The following is a 19797-nucleotide window of genomic DNA, read 5'->3' as shown; positions in this document are numbered from 1 at the left end:
CATGTGGCTTTTACAAAATGTGCAAAACTTCTATTTATTAGGAATTCTATTGCCTAAGACATTTTGAAGAACAAGTAACTTCCTTGATTTAAAGTGGCCTATACTAGAAACCTGCACATCAAGTAAAATAGAAAAATTACAATCATGATAAAAAACATTTACTTTAAAAACAGAGCATCGAACATCAGCAGATGTTATATCACATGCCAGATCTCCAGTTATCTTTTTTAAAAGATCAGCAAGAACTGTTGGAGGAATCATCTCCCAGTATTTGGATATGATCTGAGTAACTCCAAGTATCCCTGTAGAGCGGACAACTGGATGAGGATCTTCTAAGAGATTCTAAAGCAAACAGAAAAATAATACTGTGAGCATATGGGTTATTATGACTCTACTGCTGTTTGACCTGAGCCTATCATAAACCAAATGCATTCCATTACCTTTCAATCATTATGAAAACTGTTATACAATAAAAGAACTGTAAAATTAATAGTCCCTCAATGCATTTTACTATGAAGAAAACACGGAAATTTAAATCAGAAGCAAAATTCAGATAACTATTGGCCAACCTTTTTCATTGGACTTTTGAATTTTTTTTTTTTAATAAATCAAGTCTTGCATTTGTGACTTAATTAAGACTATTTGGACTTCTATTTATATAAGTCTACACTCATCACTGTTCCTATGGAACAACATAACAAGTTTGAAATTCATTCAGTTATCTGATGTCTACTCAGCAATTCCCCAACATTTTCTTAATGAAAATACTATGTCCATTCTCACCCATCTGGACTGGTAAGGAGATTTTTAGGTTCTCTCCATTATACTCAGTTTCAGAAGTATTTAGTAATACAGTACTGAACTTTCATTGAGTGCTTCCATAGTAACGGTGAAACTCTCCCCCACAATCCTAGGTTAAGTAAGGATCAAGATCATTACTCAAGCATTTAATCTTTCAAAGGCATCTCTCATTCACAGATTAATGAATAACAAACCAAAATAGTTCCTTTTTAGAGTTTAAAGTGCTGTATAGCATCTGAAGAAAACATACTATAGAAATTTAAAATATTCATTTACTTTTATATTTTCTGTGCCACAGACCTCTATTTCCCTACAATTATCCAGAAATTCCATAAATTTTAATTGCATCAACATGTTTTTTCTTGAGCTAGTTCTGACAAAAGTTTCATGTTTAACATTTTACTTTCATTAAAACTTACAAAAAGTTCTTCAAACTGTTTCTGAATTTCATTGTCCATCTCGTCAGCAGTAAAACTGGGATCACGAACAGGAAAAGCATCAACAAACAAAAATGCTGCATTTGCTCGAACTTCTGAGTTTCTGGCCTGTTAAAATGGAGGAGAAGATATTTTTTCCATAAGGACCAACTGTTAATATCCAAAGGTATATCCTGCCAAATACTGTTTTCCAAACATTTAAACAAGTGTTTTAAATTAAGTAGATGGAAGAGATGAATCTATAAATGGATGGAAGAACTTAAAGTCACATATTAATGTTATTGTTTTATCTTACATTTCTACCCATTCAATAAAACCTGAGTTACTGTTACTATCAGCTTTCAAAGCACATTATCTTCAATGACCCTGAGGAATCACAGTCAGGGCCCTTCTGCTTTCTGTAATGCTGAATAAATTAAAAGCACTTGGGATTTCTCTTGGTGGCCTTATAGCTCCTCTTCAGGACAGAAGACTCCTGAATTCAATCAGACTGGATTAATTAACTTGCTTGTCAAGAGACAGGTGATTTAATTGAAAAGCTCCCGTCTATTTCTTCAAGCAAATAGTATTTAGTAACTAAGTACCAGAAAGCTTGGAGCGTAACTTGTCCAGCAAAAACATATTCAGTTCTGCATCTCTGCACATAAGTATTAGGACCATGTTCTGAGCTCCAGGCAGCTCATCAAGTATCTATGGGAAGCCTTACAACATTTTCCCATGTTTAACGATTTTCAGTGTACCATATATTTTACTGGTTGTAGAGCCACAAATGCAGAAAAGGAAAAAGAAAAAGGTGCAAAAAGGGTGCAAATTTAGACACTTATTCAGTGAAAGATAATTGATCCTGTGGACTCTTAAAGGACAGAAAAAGAGAGCAGGCAATGAAACCATGAAGAAATTCAAGGCATCTCAAGGAGAACGCTGAAATCTAACCACCTAACTACATTTTATTTATCAAAGATAGCAAATGCGGTGATTAAGAGCCTCTACTGACTTCTCTTGGAAAGAAGACTTGGAAGGAAGAATCTGGTCCAGATTTTGGATCCAATTAAAAAAAAAAGTCTCTCAATATAACAAGCAAAGTAGGCCTAATTTTAGCAGCAAGTTGAACAGTTCAGGGAGATTCCTGATTATGCTAATAATTTAATTTTCTTTTTCCCTTGTCATAAATCACATTGAGATCAAAGGCAGGGAAAAGAAACATGGTAATAACCATGTAATATTTAGACTTAAATAAACTAATGACAAATAAAACCAGAAAAGCACAAAAGAAATGAACAACAGTTACTTCATTTACAATCTGTCTTGGGTTTCTCTTCTTGTCCAATCCTGATATGGTGGACTAGGACCATAACATTCCAAATTCTTCAAGTCAACAAAATTACTAGGAATTTTAAATTGAATACTACAGAAGCAAATAAAGTACATACATACATTCTTTAGTTATGGGCTTGTATTCTTCTTTATTTATTATAGATAATGCAAACATTTTAAAGGTGAAAAGATTGTAATTCTTAATTGTATCCTATAAAGTTGTAGAAAAATCCTTTAGCTCTGAGCTTGTCTATATTTAAGAATCAACACATAACAAGATAATATGTGAATTCAGGGTGAAATAGCTCTTCTGCACTAACATTGCATGTGAAAATTAATTCAAATATGGTTTTGTGCAATAACCTAGACCTTGTCTACCATAGCCATTCCAGAAAGTTAATTTCCATAAACTTTTTAAGTGCATTACACTGAATTCCATTAAGCTCACTTTTAATTCTGCACTTAGTACCCACAGCTTAAATTCCTGCCTTTAATTAACTGGAATTTATCCCAAATGTATTTGCATATTCAGGCTTGTACAATGTCTTCACAGAGGTAAAACCTAAGACTTTAAATTCATGGACTGTTTTAATCCATACTGACTTTTCCATGCCAGAGCCTGCAGTAATTTAAATTACTAATATTTCTTTACCATTATGCTTGTACTATTTTGAGAAACTTTCAGAATCTTTTGAAACAATATTTTAAGTTTTCCTTCAGTTAATTTTCACATCTTTCTTTTAAATTTTAACTGGTCTTACAGGTTCTGAAATTAACTTCAAATTATTTAAAACACTGCATCCCCAGAACATGTTCATTTAAACATGTGGGATGTTAAAAAAATTTAAAAGACAACTAAACACTTTAAAGGAGTCACTTCCTTCAACAGCTTGAATTTTTGGAGGAGTGGTTCTTGACTTTTTCAGCTTGATAAGAAATAGCTTAATCACTACTTATACCAAATAATAATGTTTTTATAACCATATATCTTCTCATACTAACGACCAATCACTGTACATCTCTTTTATGTTTGTATGACACTTGATTTTCATAATAAGAACATGAAAAAAAGATTAAGAAGATACATATGGGTTTATATTATAAAAAACTTAGGAGTTTCATAAAGGGTTTTATAAAAGATGTGCTGGTAAAAGCCCCAACAGAAGCTTGTGCAATTTAAGTACTTGCAAGACAAGGAATTGAAGAAAAAACAGAGATCTGCATTACAAATATGCATTCTCAGTTTAAAGATTTCTGAGATGAAATCAAGTAGTTTTAGCATCAACAATTCTGGAATTCATTGTATTCTTACAACTGAAGTATTTTTGCTCTCTGCAAGAAGGAGGAGTAAAGAGGCCTGGTGTGTCCTTTCTGTTTCATAAACAGTGTTCAAGAACAGAATTTGTTCTTCACTATATTAAATTAGGAATTTGGCTAAAATAGGAGCATCAAATTGGTTATCTAAAATTAAACTGACGTTTCAAGCTTTGGAGTTGAATCCGTAACAGTAAGAACACTTATAAACTTCCCTTCTTAGTTCTGCATCTTAAACTACTGGTGATTCTGAGTCACAGCAACAGCTCAAAAACCCAAATATTTAATGCAGTACTCCATGATTTGCTCTAGCAATGGAATCATTAGTGATGTGAAAATTGTGAATAGCAGGTGTTCAAAATTTCAACAATTTCTGGAATTCTCCCATTGTCTTGCTGCAAATCAATCAGTACCCTTTTTTCCCCACCTGCCACACCTTCTGTTGTATTTCTCCAAATAAATGTATGCAGATTTCATAAGGTTTGACAGAATCTTCCTCCAAAAAGTAGTCCAGTCTCACATTTGAGTCCTGGGCTTTGGCAAGTGACTATGACTCTCCACTGACAGGCAGCAATTCCCTTAAGAACGGAATACTGTATTTTGTTAACTCACAAAAATGTCCATAAAATCCAACTAGAAAAAATGAATTCCTAAATTAATACTCTAATAAATTCATTGAGCTGTATTCTAAAGCTGTATTCTAAGGTAATTAATCAACAGGTGAGACTAAACCATCCTCTGAACATTGCTGGCTTTGATCAATAAAACACTGATAATTCCCTAAAGATCTTGGAAAAGATAATACAAGGTTACACAGAATTTCACACTGAAAAGGTAAGAATACCAACTGCAATCCTGGAAAGCACTCTAGGTACCTGTAAACAAAAGTGCATTTTACAAGTAAATTATATTAACAAATTAGAACATTATTGTGCATGCTATGCCTAATTACAACTTGCAAAGTTACTCAGTTACATCTGTGATGTTAAATACTCATTTTGGTTTTTGTGGCTATTTCATTTTAAAAGCAAATAATAAAAACAGAAGATGTGGAAGGGACCCAAAATTTAATAGCTGAAGACAGACAGTTGTATTTCTAAAAAGGAAAATTACCTTTAGTGCTCTCCAGAGGATGGGCTGATACAATCTATAGAGCATTTCTTCAACTCCTTGACGGACTTTACTTTGTTTATGAAAATAGCTCAGCATCTAAGAAAAGACAAATAAAACAGGCCCCAAAGCCATTTTAACAATCTACACTCAGGAAGTGGTAAGGGGCTGTTACATTTCATAATTATCTAAGACCAGAGTTTTCATGCTATGGAAACGATAAAATGAAACACATTAATTGACCCTCTATCTTATTAGGAAGTCTCAAAAATAGTAAAATTTTAAACATCTAATAAATATAATATTTTATAACTTTATAGAGTCAATAAGTTTATATAAAGATCAACAACTAAGAAAAAAACATGGCTAGAGAAGTTCACAGAAACATCTAATTTTTTGGTACTGTAAAAAATTATTTTTAAAGTAATTGGCAAAAATACTTTGAAACCATGAAATTATGAACTGCAAATAAATAAGCTTTTTCTCTGTTAAGAACAAAGGAACTTATCTGGTAAGTGGAGTTATCCAAATATACATGTACAAACCTAATATATTTTTTATGCATAGATGAAAAGCAAGTATCAGCACACTTTGGGACTCAAACCAGTGCTTAATTAGCTAAAAATCCTGTTATTTTCTGTATCTGAATTATGCAGAAAAAAAAAAAAGAGAAAGTTGAAGATCAGAGCAGAGAAAGAAAAAGGACATAATGTAACTTGATATGAATTCCTTCACTTTGAAACACTAAGCAGTTTGAGCTGTGTTCTAAGGTTGGTAATTAATCAGAAAGTGAGAAGATATCATCCTCTGACCATTTCTGGCCTTGATCAATATAGCACTGATAATTCCCTGAAGATCTTGGAAAACAGAATACAAGATTACACAAAATTTGCAAAGAAGCTGACCCTCTAGTGGTCAGTTCAAATTTATTCCAAGACCTACTCCTCTTGCAGCCCAAAGACATATTTTTTCACTGTCCTCTTTCATGATCATAAGCCCCAGAGTCTGAAAAACATGAAATGCCCTATCAAAAGCCTGTTCCATCAATCAGGAATCACAGGACAAGGAAATCCTATAGCTATGAGAAAACAAAACAGAACAAACCCCCTAAAAAAACCAACCCCAAAAAATCCAAACCAAAACAAAAAAAAACCCCACTATAGTATTGTACACTGGTATGTCAAGCTGTATACTGCACACAGTATACACTCTAGATTCTGGGTATTTGGAAGAAAGCATTGGAGGGAAAGGGGCATTGATCAAATAAAAATGTCTTAAAAAGCCTTGTGCATGTCTCATTCTGCTTCAAATGTTCTGCTCAAGACTGAATGCCACAGACAGACAACTAGAATCAAAGCTTGTCCCTATAAACATATATAAATCCCCTACATATAATAAAGAAAAAAGCTAAGTTTCATTTCAGACCTGTCTACTAAATTTTCCTCAAGAAGGTTATGACTTTTCATCCCTGTGATCATCTATGGAAAGGTCAATTCTACAGGTAAAGAAAGTTTAGATAACAGACTGCAAAATCTATTTCTGTCACTCTGGAAAATCCTCTTCTACTTTTGAGCAGCAAAGACAAATCTGGTGCAAAACTATAAGCATGTTCCTCCTAAAATTTTTCTAACACTATTTCTCAGAATATGCTATTTTTAAAGTATTTGTGTTGGGTTGACCCTAGTCACCAGCTAAGAACCCACAGCCATGCACATTCTCCCTGCTCAATGGGGAAGAAAAAGAATTGGAAGAGAAAAGCAGTTCATGGGTCAAGATAAGGAGAGTTTAATAAATGAAGCAAAAAGGACCAAAAAATCCCCAAAGGAATGATGCAAATGCAACCATTCACCACCTGCCACAAGCAGACCAATACTCAGCCAGCCTCCCAGCAATGGCTGCCTCTCCAAAACCCACCTTCCCTCAGTTTGCTGAGGGAATGATGGTTATATGGCATGCAATATCCTTCTGGTCAATTTGGATCAGCTGTCTCAGCTGTGACCTCCCAACTTCTTGCTCATGCCCACCCCACTCCCAAGGGAAAATGTGCAGAGGAGAAAGCCTTGAGACCACACAGGCACCGCTCAGCAGCAGCCAGAACATTGCTGTGCCACCAGCACACCACAAACAGGCACACACAGGCTGCTATGAAGGAAAGTATTTCCATTCCAGCCACACTTGGTATGGTATTTTAGTATGAAATGGAGATTTTCCACTTTATAGCAACTGATCTCATTTTGATGCTACTAGTTCATGTCATGCTTTCCTGGAACTTACTTCTCTAACTTTCGAATGAACAGGAGAACTTCTGGGAAGATGAATTCCATGATGCATGAAATCTTGAATGCAATTGTATTCAATAACCTACAGTAAAACAAACACATGTTCCTGTTAACACAATAAAACAATAATAAGTACTGTAGCTGTTCAGCAACTATATCTTTCCCTAAAACAAGCAACTGAAAATAGTATCTGCTATTATTTCTTACTTGGCTTCTGCTTTGCCCAGATTTTTCCATGCTGGGGGCCTCAGTTTGTCTCAACTTATTTTAAAAATTTCAGAATATACATAAATATATATGTGTGTATATCCAATTGTCAGAAGCTAAAAGCAGAGTAAATAAGAGTATTTTGGTATCTGAAATTTTGCTCTAGCATTGTTGTGATCTGTAATTATGCCTTTAATAATTTCCATGGAAATCCACAAAATGTAGATACATACTTGAGCTATCAACTATACAGACTTGCACATAGTGAATAAAAGCTTCAGTAATTCAGCTAACAGGTATGTTTATGAAAAATGTGTATATGTATATTTGTATGAACCGATATTTCAGCAGCAGAATTAAAGGTGTTTAACTGCAGCCAAGCTGATCTCAGTTGGGAAAACATTCAAAGCATGACACATAGTTACTCCTTGACACTGCTGAAGAGGCCCTTTCCTTAGGGGAAAAAAAACTCTTTAAGGCTTGTTAAAGGAACCTCTCTGGTGGAAAATCATGAGTCTTTCCCACCTTGAAATTCAAAACTATCCGAATGAAATTTCAAGTATAGTGTTACCTCTATGAATTCTACTGACACCTTCTTCCAGGCCCTGAAGTAAACTTCTGCAATGTATTCCACCAAGGCTCTATTAACATATAAGAAACCCTGTCAAGAAAGCATGCTAACCATATCTGTATAATTCATAAAGGTGAAACATTAAGTTTTGCATAAGAACCAATACTGTTCTTAATTCTGTGCATCAAATTGGTTTTTAGAAGAAATTATCTTGATTTCAAGTCTACACCCATAATTACCAAGTTAACTCTTAATTAATGAACCCAAGCACTATTACATGATACTTGAAATATCTCTTATGATAGGAGAGTCAAAACATTCAGAGAAATACTTGACCAGTTATGTCATGAAGAGTGCCTTAAATTCTTTATAGACATGTACAGGAATATATTATTCTTCATGAACGCATTAGAAAGCCTCTGATTTTAATACATAGAATTACTTCAGCAATATTTCACTGAATAAACAGAGAAAAAAAAAATCCATATTTTTTATCCATCAGCCAAGTTCTCAGGCTATGATTTATCCTGCAAGCCACTTCTTATTAGAATGCTTTATATAGAAACCTAGAAAATTAAATTAGAGATTACTCATAGGAAAAATAGAAACCCTTTACAAAAGGAGAAATGGTCCTGAATCCTAACACAAGCACAGCAAATAATGCAGACCAATTTCTATCCAAAGTAATTTGCTTTAGCTAATGGCAAATAAACATTTACTGCTACTAAAACTGTACACCCAGGCATGTCAGAGCTATTATTAAATGAAGTTGTTGAAACAATATAGTAATATTCAGAAGATTTGTGGGTTTCTGGATACTGATTTTTTTTTTCAATACACTAGGTATTTTTAGAGTAAGATAAGATTTTAGACAAGCTCTTACTAATTAAGTACTCTAACTGGGATGCATACCTTGGAAAGAATTGTAATTGGTTTTTAACAGTCCCATGTATCATTTTAATGAAATTTATATTCCAGCTGAACAAAAAACTTAAGAGTCTTCTTCCCTGTGGAGAGGGAAAAAGAGGAAAAATCAAACAGAACTCAAAGCTCAGAAGAATACCCAATTTAAGAGCTACCGCAAAAATCAGCAAATACAAAGGAAATCCCATCTCTAATTTTAAAATGCATAGGTGAAATGGAAAAAACTATTTAAGATTCTTAATTATTAAACAGAATTCAAGCACTAGTTTTATTCATACTGTAGAAAAAACACAAAACAAATGAACATGTGGATCATGTATCTGCCTCCACTCTTTCCATGTCCTTTCTGTTTTGGTGTGCCTTCAAGCAGCAGTCCAGAATGACAGCAGACTGTGCAATCAGCACCCTCATCAAGGCTGGATCAGCGAGCTCTTCCAAGTGCAATATCATCCCTGCATGACACTGGAATGACAGCGAAGGCATAAATAAAACACCACAACTCTACCAGCACTGGACACAGAAGTATTTTTAACAAAGCCACAAAGAACAGCTGGGCCACTGAAGAAATTAAATGGCTTGGTCAGAAAGGACAATTCCTTTCCTCTTGCCACATGAAAGGTAATGTTGCGAACCTCCTGGAGCTGCTTTCATTCATGAAATTAGAAACTATTTTTCCCAAATTAATTTTCTTCCATTTTAACAAGTCAGGAACAATGATGACAAATCTGATGTGCAATAGAATTTTGTAACAAAAGGCAGTGGAAGGCTGTGGATGAAGGAAATAAGCCAATCCTCTTCCAGAACCAGCAAGATCTATCCAAGGAATTGGAGTCTTATACAGTATGTGTACAGGCAGCTTCACTCTGCCTTGTCTTACAGGTGAGGGTAAGACTTCAAAATGTCAGATCACACATAAGGGTAAGTCAGCCAGTTGTAAGGATCCTTTTTATCTCTCAACTTTCTAGCTAAAAGTAAATTAGAAATATTAATAAAGGAAGTGCCGTAGTAAAGAGCACATTGGCAGAAGTGCAAAAGGGTCACTGAATAAATAGCAGAGGTCCAGAGGCACTTCCATCGAAAACTGGCCCAAGAGTTGTGTTCACACCTAAGACCAAACAGAGAAAATAGAATGCCAGACACACTTGGAGTTGGGGAGGGAGATGGAAGTCACAGACTAGGGGAGGGAGATGGAAGCACATAGCCAGAAACTGCACAATTATAGCTGAAATGCCTTTGGGTGAAGAAGGAACTCAGAAGCTCATAAAAATCAAGACTTAAAGGCTAAATACAATGTCAAGGTTTTTGGCTTCAAGTCTGATGGAATCCTTCCTGTTGTCAATGAGAGTTGTCTCTATCTCCAACTTTGGTGGCCTAATATAAACATAGAGGAGTCCCACTTGGCATGTCACACATCAACATCCCTGACAAAATAAAAGGTCAAGGGCGTTTTGACTTACAGTTCTTCCCTCCACAAGGCAAGGATGAGGACAAACTCATCTCATTTTCTATAACCTCAGCAGCAGGATAGATGATAAAAAGTCAAAAAATAGATTTAAATGAATTCTTTTTAGCCTTAGGTTTTAAAAGATTGAGCCTGCTCCTGAAAATGATAAGTGCCTCTAGCTTAATCTGCTGCTTGTGATTAATGGATCTGAAATAATTATTGGTAACAACATTCTCATTATTGTGAGAGGTAACTTGGTGATAGGTGAATCTGTTATCTGTGAACTTGTCATATTTGGGACTAATGCAGTATCAGAGTGTTGAGTGTCTGGTACTGCTGTGCTTGTGGACACAGAGCATGTGACTTTGTTGTTCTGCACACACAGAGAAGGTGAGCAAGGAACGAGTACAACAGACCCACCTCTAAAACACAGTAGCGTGCTCTGCAGCTGTTTGACTGGAAACCCCATCTGACTAAGAATGCTTTCATAAATCACAGAGAGATGAATTCAGAGGATCACTCCACTAATGCAGCCTGATGGTAAGCCTCTGAGAAATATTACTGTGTGTTGAACAGCACAGCCTGGGAAGGCAGAAACACTGAACTCCCAGATCTTGCAATGAATTATAAATGTGCAGTTCTCTATCAATTTGATCTGATTTAGAACAGATAGACTGCATTCCTGACTCTTCCCTTCCTTCAGCCTTGCATATAATAAACCATTCCAGACAGTTAAGCTGTCTGAAAAATAATCTTACTAGGAGAAAACAGCTACCTCCTTCAATCAACCCATGACATTGCTGCTTGAACATTACACTATGAAAAGGAAAAGATAAATTCTAGTCCATGGCAACACAGGATCATTGCAACCTGGAGTTACAGCAGCTTAAGCTACTATGGTGCTGCCCTCTGGGATACTGTATAAAAGCTAGGATTACTTTTCTTAGGAATTGCAGAACAAGTCTGCAGACACTAGGCCTGATACACAGAAGCTCACTTTCAACTCAAAAGCAATTAATACATCACGTTGATACTTGGTATTACTACAAGCATTTTAGAAGCAATACAGGATGCAAAAAAAAGTCCAGCAGAGATACTGGGGGAGTTGGCTGGTTTCTTGCTGCTACAAGAAATCTATCATTAGTGAAATGAGCCGGGAAGGGAAATTAGAGAACATGCATGAGGTGCATTACCACTGCAACTGAACTCCCACAGCATGCAAATCCCAAACAAAACTACTTGCAACTGAAGTACAATGGCCTCACAGCAACAGGAAAATGCTTTGAGCACTCTGAATCTCCTGTCTGCAGAGCTAGGAAAATCCAAGTCAGTTCCCATTCTGGGTAAGTACTGAAAGTTCATATAGTGAGACTGGATTTCTGCTCACAAATCTGAGATATGTGAATTTGGATGTTTAAGTCCTTGAAATGTTAATTGTCTGGAGAGTAATTTATGTGATCAGCTGTTTAGTTACTGTTTTATGGAGCTGAATTGTTCTGTTGACTCTGCTTACTAGGGTTAATATGGCACACCCTAAACAGAGAGCAATTTTACATGCCCAGATGGTTTTCCAGAAGGCAGAGATCTATGACAGTGTTTAACGTGCCAGCCCCACATGGATGTCTGAAGCAACTTAGGTCATTTAACGTAGCATGGGTCATTCATTAGGCAATCAAATCCTCCCCAGAACCCGTACTGACTATGCTCCTGCACAGATGTCTAAATTTATTTCAGACACTTAATTTAACTGAACCCTGTCCTGGGATCTTTCCAGAATGCTTCTCCTTTTATTTTGAACTGCTATCCTCCAGGATGTAAAGTGTCTTGTGTTTTCAGCTGGCATGGCAAGGGTTCGGTGGTGGAGGCCTGCAGAGGTGGTTTCTGTGCCAGAAGCTTTCCCTGTGTTGATAGACCCAATGCCAGTGGGCTCCAAGGCAGACCCACCACTGGCCAAGGCTGAGCCCTTTGGCTACAGCTGGGAGCTGCAGCCTTCAGCCAGTCCTTCCAGCCAGAAAGCAAAGTATCCAGAATTAAGGATTTAAACCACTAATGATCAGACAGAGCAGAGAGTGCAATAAGGTGCTCTCTATATCCACCCAGAAAGAGATGGGCCTATGAAAATGCAAAGGCAATAAAATGTCAAGAACCAGAAATCCCTGGGAGAGTGAAGAGAAAAATGTGCAGGAAAACGAAATGTGCAAAGCCTGGCCAAATCCGCACATTCTTGTGGAGCAAAGTGGATGAGTTTTAATACGCCAGGAAAAATATTCATTACTGATTACCACTGCTTTTCCCCCCCATATTTAAAATAATACCCACAACAAACCCACAACTTTTATACTCTCTCACTCAAAGATTCAAGGTGCAAGCTTCCTTTAGAAAAGCTGTGTATTAATTAGCACATTATACTAAAAGTCTCACACGATGTGGAAGAAAAAAAGAACTACAAGTATTTGCTTCTGAAGCCTAGCTAGCAGTTGTATTTTACATATATTTACCAATTATTTACTGTGCCTATAATGAAGATGAAATATTAATACAGTGGATTCAAATACAGCTAATGCATTTTAAGTACTGTGAACACACACAAGTACACACTTTTTCCAGATGACAAAAAATGGCTTAAATACACCAAGGACACAAAATTAATTGTAAACTCTGTCAATAAAGCCTTTCCTGTCTTTCCTCTTTCCACCCACATTTCCTCTCCTTCCATTCTCACCTCTCATATTGCCTTGGTACATCATAGTTTTAGTCAAAACTAAAACAGCTTAAAATATCGTATGCAAGTAACAAAAGCCCCACCGACTTCATGGCAAGTATCCAAACATTTGGATGTTGGATCCAAACTCTGTCAAACACTTCACATAATTCCTTTGCTATCTCCATTTTTAAAATTACATAGCCTTACACCGTCACAATTATGCAGCAACCTCAGGGATCATTTTATGACAGAAGTTCATATATTCCACAGGAAAAGGAATACATCTATTTTACACATGCAGGGAAGAGTCAGCACTTCAGAGACAAAGTCTGGTGGTCTGGCCACCTAACCAGAAAAAAGGCTTGGACACCACAATTCTGGTGCACAGGCACAATCTAAAAACAACAAAACAGCAACTGTTCACTGAGAGAAATCTATGTAGTTAAATAAAGTAATTCTCATTTTTCTGTAAAGTTGGGTTCTTTTTATGGCAACACAATCTTCTAGATGGAGTAATTTAGAAGGAAAATTATTTTGCTACAGTTACTTGTCTTGAATAAAACAAAAACTGCTATAAAAAAAGAGAATTACACCAGGGAATGATTTTAAGTATCCAAAGAAATTCACTAGAAGCAAAGCACTTGATTCTTATTGCCTCAGGATAAAAGAACTGGACTGAAGATTTAGACATAAACTTTCACACTTTTGTCTGGAATAGAAACAAGTTTTACAAATGAAACAGAGTATCACCATTTATAGCTTGGAGTCAGAGCTGATTTGTCTCACGTTGCTATCTACTGTACCATAAAAAAGACAAACTGCAAAACTATTAAAAGCAACCAAAGCTCACTGGCACAAAACCACAGTAAGATAAAAGCTGGCTTACCTCTTCTTTCTTAATGTGTTTTACACTCATAAAACACTGAAGCAACAAGTCCTTGACTTCATTACTCTCATCTGAATCATAATCAAAACAAAATAATGCCTGATGTAGATTCCATACACGAACTATATCTGCACCCTGACAGGAAAGAAGAAGCCCACATTAGAGTGGAGTAGCTTTGCTTTAATGCAAAGCAGCATTGAAAGGATTTTAAATAATGATCTTGAAATGCATTGTTACAGACTGTGAAATTATGGTTATTAATTTCATCACATTACTGTGAAAAATATTTGTAAATGTAGAAATTCTGACTTTCAACAAATGAAGACATGCTCAAGTACAGAAAATTGCCATTCTGTGCAAAATATGGAAAAACCACATCATTTCACTTTTTAAACTTCATACAATTCATGCAGTTAACAAGAAAAAACAGGGAAAAGACATAAGGATACATCCACTGGGTTAGTGCAAAAGATGTGTATCACAATACTCCAAGTAACTCACACATTTTGAAAAATGAAAAAAATTATTTGTAGAAAGATAAAAAGCAAGAGAAGGTGAAGCTTCCCACAAAAGCTGTTTCTATGCTTAGCTGAATGCAGTACTTAAAATTTGAGCTGACAAAAAGTTAATTGCAATAAAAACCCTGGTCATTGGACTGGACAAAAGAGTGAAAAGATGAAGAGGAATGCAAAAAAAATTAAAATCCAGTTCACTTGTGAAACTGATGCCAAAAACCTTTAAAACTTGTTCTAGAGAAGGCAGTGTTTTATTGGAGGGATTATCTTTCTTGAAATATTCGACAATAACCTGAAAGTCAACAGAGCCTCAGCCTACCGTAGCAACTTTATTGAGGCTTTTTCTCAGCAGAATGACAAACAGAGTCTTCCCCAGCTGCTCCTTCCCCTCCAGTCCCTTCTCCCACCACATTTCACACACACGTTGGATGGCATCCTGTAGGATTTTTTCAGATGCAGATAATGCAGGAAGAATACCTACAAGAGTAATGAAATAATTATTTACTGCAATGAACCAAGTCATTCCTGTAAAACAGTAGTCTGTTAGCACACTAACTCCACCTCACGGTGTCAGCTTCCTCCTGCCGCATTTACACACTTTCATGGCTTTTGATTACTGCAGTATTTAGGCAACTCTAAGGTTTGGCCCAACTCTTTGGATCAGTGACAATGAAATATTGAGTTTCCCTTAAAAGTATTATAAATCACAGGATAATCAAAGTTTCCTTCCACTGGGTGAACAGCTGGGAGAAAGAAAACTATTTACATTCCAACTTTGAAATTGTGCAGCTGATTTTTAGGTAAACACTCCCTTAATTTTGTCTCATAAATACGAACTCAAACCAGCACCAACTTTTCTCCTGTGAATTCTGTTTCATAGGCCAGCTGGATTTCAGTCAGATCAAACAGCCTCTGTAAAATGCTGCATTCTGTACAGAGAAGCACTCACCATTTAATATAAAAACACATTCTACAAGAGCTCTGTAGTTTACATTTTCATCCACTGCAGGTATGGAAGCAGTCACAACAGCTGCCACTCCTTGGATCACTGCTACAGTCTGTTTCTGAAAGAAAGCAATGCTGAGGAAACACTTCTGCCGTTTGTTTTGGACTCAGAAAATAATTCAAACAAGAAATGAACCTTAGCAACAGAGAGCAAAGCTGAATTGTTAATATGCTTCCATTTTGAAGAAGGAGTATACTGGCACCCAAAACCTATCAAATAAGAGGCAAATGGATAGATTTTTAAAGTACATAGTTTCAAAAAGTTTGAAAAGGGTTTTCAGCTCCAGCTAGTAGATAACTTTGTGACCACACATGTGCATCCATTCCTGCACTAAAACCCTCACCTGCAACAAACCCACTCAAACACACATCCACTTCAGAGCTGAAAAGGCCCTAACTAGCAGGGTCTTGTGTAGCTCAGGGATGTGTACATCTGGTGACTTTCACTCCAAGTGTAATTCTACAGGCCTCTGAACAGATGACTGATTTTTCTACTAGCCTCTAGGTTTCTCTAATGATTTTCCCACTGCATGTATTTTCTTCCCCCCCAAAATTAAATAACCTTTTCCCCCAGTATTCTCAGGGCTACACAGAATACAGCATAGAAGGCAGTACATAAGGGTCTGAGTCAGAAAAATTCTATATATTCTAAATTTGTGGAAGAAGCAGTCAAATCTAGATTTCATGATGTACATTAAATAAAATGACATTACAAATCAGGTAGTGAATTTCTTATACTATATGCCAGCTACTTAAACTTAACATCTACAACATTAACATTTGTTTACTAACATGAGACATAGAAAAAGCCCATTCAACTCTAAGAAAACTAAGTCACATCTTAATTAAAATTATGAGCACATCTAGTCTTTTAGAGCATAGACCAATCATAAGTTCAGCTTAACATGAGCATAAATTAACTCATTTAAAAAAATGAGCAGGAAGGTGATATTTGGAACTGATTTTATTTGATAACCCTTGCATGTTTTCAGATGTTATGGAAATATTCCATTTTATTTCCCAAAAAACACAAAACACTCATCATATTTTCATTTTACAAGATTCTTACCATTTCTGGAACTATCTCAACTTCCATGGCATCATCACTGTCACCATCTCCAGTCCTGTGCCATGTTTCCACAGGATTCTCCATTAAGCTCTCTGTCAATAGCTGTGTCAACCTCTGCCATAGCACTTCTTTTTGCTTTCTTGGCAATTCTTGAAGTAGCTCATTCAAGTCAAAATTATCAAATTTGTTTTTCTATAAATCATCAGAAGATAGTACACAATCTCAGATCAGCAAAGTGGCTTATATTTCATCATCATATTTTCTACATTTAATCTGGGTTTTTACATTAATGATTGACTTATATTCCTCTGCATTTATAGAGATAAAATACCTTCTAGAAGTTATATTTTTTCAAAATAGCAAAAGAAATCCCTGCTAATTAACTCTTTATCATGAAGCAAGAGTGCTGCTTTTAAGACAAAGTCTTTAGCCCTTGATAACAATGAAGACACTTCCATACTCTCAGAAGTTCAAAACTGCACAGAATTTAAGTCCCTGATTATGTCTTTGCTCTCTTATGTATCAATTGATGACGGCTGTTGAAAGAAAATCCTTAGGCAAGGACTGGAACTGTAGCAGTCAGTAGAGCCATAGGGACAGCACTAATATGGGTTATGATCTCCCCACATCAGAGCTCTGCACCCTGCTCTGTCTTAGAGCCCCACATCAAACCCAGCTCCTGAGCCCATTGACCCCACACCTCTGACAGGAAAGCCACCATCAATCTCCAGTAGAGACTGCACCACAAGGCTGAGCTGAACTATTTCCTAGTAAGAATTCTGCTAGAAAAATTTACCTTAGAGACACAAGGAATCTGTTAGCTCCAAAGAAGGAGCTAGGACAGGGAATATGCAGAGAGAAGATAAGAAGGAAGACCAGGCCTAGTCAAGAGAAAGAACAGGTAATTTCTGAGATGTAATTTCCAATATGGAAGTGAATGTTTACTGGGTCAAAAACACTTCAGAGCAAAGAGGGAGAATGTCCATGATCTCAAAATAAATATATTTTTAGCTTGCAGATACACTGCAAGGCATCAAAAAGAGACAGTCAAAGGTAAAAACTGAAAAGAATGAAAGAAGCAGCAGTAAGTATCAGAAAGTTCTCAGAAGGATATGAGAAGAAAGATCCTGTTACATATTTATCCTATCCTACACCTGAAAACAAATACAATAAACCAAAGGCCTCACAGGGAGTTCTGCAGCCCTGTGCTTTAAACAAACCCAAAAGATAGGATATTAAGATTGTACCGTTTTGAACAGAAAGAATCAACTCGTAATAAGATCAGTGCTTTTAGATTTTTCTTTGGGATGATATGAGACAGAATTATTCCAAAATCTATGAGGAGAAAGGATGACAGTGAATGACAATCATATCTGTGATTCCTATTTTTCTGTCTAAGAAATTATTCTTATATTCTTATTCTAAGAAATTATTCATATATTTTCTTGAATTGGAATAGGATTTAGTGGAAAAAACTAACAGCATCTGCTGAAGATCTCAATGAAGAGCACCACATTATGACCTTTTTAAAATATTACAAAGGAAAAAATGAAAAGCCCATGAGAAACCTTGACAGAAAATTAGTAAAGCCCTGGAAATCTAGAAGACACAGATGAATCTAAATATTTATAGAGTGTGGAAAAGAAAAGTTCAAGGGGGAAGCAAAAAGGGGGTTGGGGCGTAGGTAGAAAACAGACACTGAAAGAAGAAGTGATGCTAAATACTGAACTTTGAAGAGAGTTTAAAAAGTAAATTCTAAGGCTAGAGTACCAACTAAGTACCAAATATAATACACAAACTAAGGGAAGCAGTGAAGCTTTATTGATGATCTATTTAACCACAACCTCCTCCAGAAAAGCAATCAAGAATTTTTCAAGGGAGATCCAAAAAGGAGGATCCTCATATTAAGACATGGTCACGCATCCTCCATTGTTGGAGGTTTCAAAAGGAAATTAATAAAATAATTGGAGTACCTTGGACAGTCAAAAAGTCATGTGAATATTTGTGCTCCCTTATGCTCCAAAGACATGAAGACAATTTTAATCAGCATACTCATTTTAGCTGGTGACATAAAATTTCCAGAGATATTGGCAACAGCTGAAAACTGCTGCAAGAGAACTGTGAATTGGTGGTGAAAAACTAAAGGATGAAAGAAACCCCAACCATTTTAAATCCAAATAGCTCATGGCACATTAAAATAAATTACTGATTGCAGATGGCAGAATCAACACAACCAAATCAACTGAAAAAGAAACACTGTAAGTGAATACTAAAGTGAATAGTTTTTTGTTAAAGTGTTCAGATTTAAGGAAAAATGGGAAGGAGACTTTAATCAGAGGCAATCTGGTAATAAAGTTGTCATCCATACAGGAACACAAATGAAAGGAATAGCAAATTTCTTGGGGAAAGATTCAAGGATGTTTTGGAGACAAACTCTGTAAGCTTATTATATACAACATGATGGTGAGTTTAATAGTTGCTACATTAAATCAGTTCATGCCTCTGTGCACACAGAGGTCAACTGATCCACTTTATCCTGGCACAGGTACTGCCAGGAAAATACCCATTAGAAAGCTTAAGAAATAACTTGACAATTCCATTTATGGCAGCAAGCAAAAGATGTTGAGAAGAGTTCAGCTATATCTTAACACCAGACAGATTGAAGGTGAGTGGAAAACCCCTCAATGCAAATTATTATTTCTATTATTATGCAATATATATATAATATGAGAATGAGCTTTCAATACTAGATTTCAGGGGATTTGTTTTGTTGTTCCTCCCTGTTCTCTCCACACTTCCTTTCAAGAGAGCAATCTACCCCTATTCTAAAGCATTCAGTGATAGAAAGAACAATCAAGTAAAATTAAACATGGACCAAAGAACAAGTGGACAGCCCAAACTTTTAAATGGATGAAGAAATTCTAGTGAAACACAATTCTGCTACGTTTGTACATAAACTCTTATTCATCATATACCAATACTCTTTCATGGGTTGAAATTTAACAATGCAATATTTCAGCAACACGAAATTAATATTTGTTTAGAATTAATTACACAAATACTAATAATTTATTCTTTAAAAATGGTATGTGGAACAACCAAATCTCAAAAAATCAGTTGGCTTATAAACATTCATATTTCAGATTCCACCACTTTTTCAGCCTATATTCCCTCAAGTGCCACTTGAACTTATTTTCTACAGCAATTACTCCCACAT

General features: G+C 35.9%; 1 protein-coding gene across 1 annotated transcript in view; it reads right to left on the bottom strand.

Annotated features, from left to right (window-relative positions):
* Nucleotides 1-19797, bottom strand: part of NCAPG2 (non-SMC condensin II complex subunit G2) — a 41311-nt gene that overhangs the window by 20594 nt on the left and 920 nt on the right. Inside the window, exons 3-12 of the mRNA XM_077782903.1 lie at nt 16581-16772; nt 15456-15570; nt 14826-14983; nt 13992-14126; nt 8946-9040; nt 8034-8103; nt 7251-7337; nt 4980-5075; nt 1221-1346; nt 163-342 (exon numbers count right to left, since the gene is read on the bottom strand). Of these exons, the coding sequence (XP_077639029.1) occupies nt 163-342; nt 1221-1346; nt 4980-5075; nt 7251-7337; nt 8034-8103; nt 8946-9040; nt 13992-14126; nt 14826-14983; nt 15456-15570; nt 16581-16772 (1254 nt within the window). The remainder of the gene's footprint in view (nt 1-162; nt 343-1220; nt 1347-4979; nt 5076-7250; nt 7338-8033; nt 8104-8945; nt 9041-13991; nt 14127-14825; nt 14984-15455; nt 15571-16580; nt 16773-19797) is intronic.

This window comes from Lonchura striata, chromosome 1 (assembly GCF_046129695.1).
Source record: "Lonchura striata isolate bLonStr1 chromosome 1, bLonStr1.mat, whole genome shotgun sequence".
Taxonomy (NCBI): domain Eukaryota; kingdom Metazoa; phylum Chordata; class Aves; order Passeriformes; family Estrildidae; genus Lonchura; species Lonchura striata.
The sequence above is the reverse complement of the archived record's forward strand: the minus strand, read 5'-3'. Positions and strand labels throughout refer to the sequence as shown.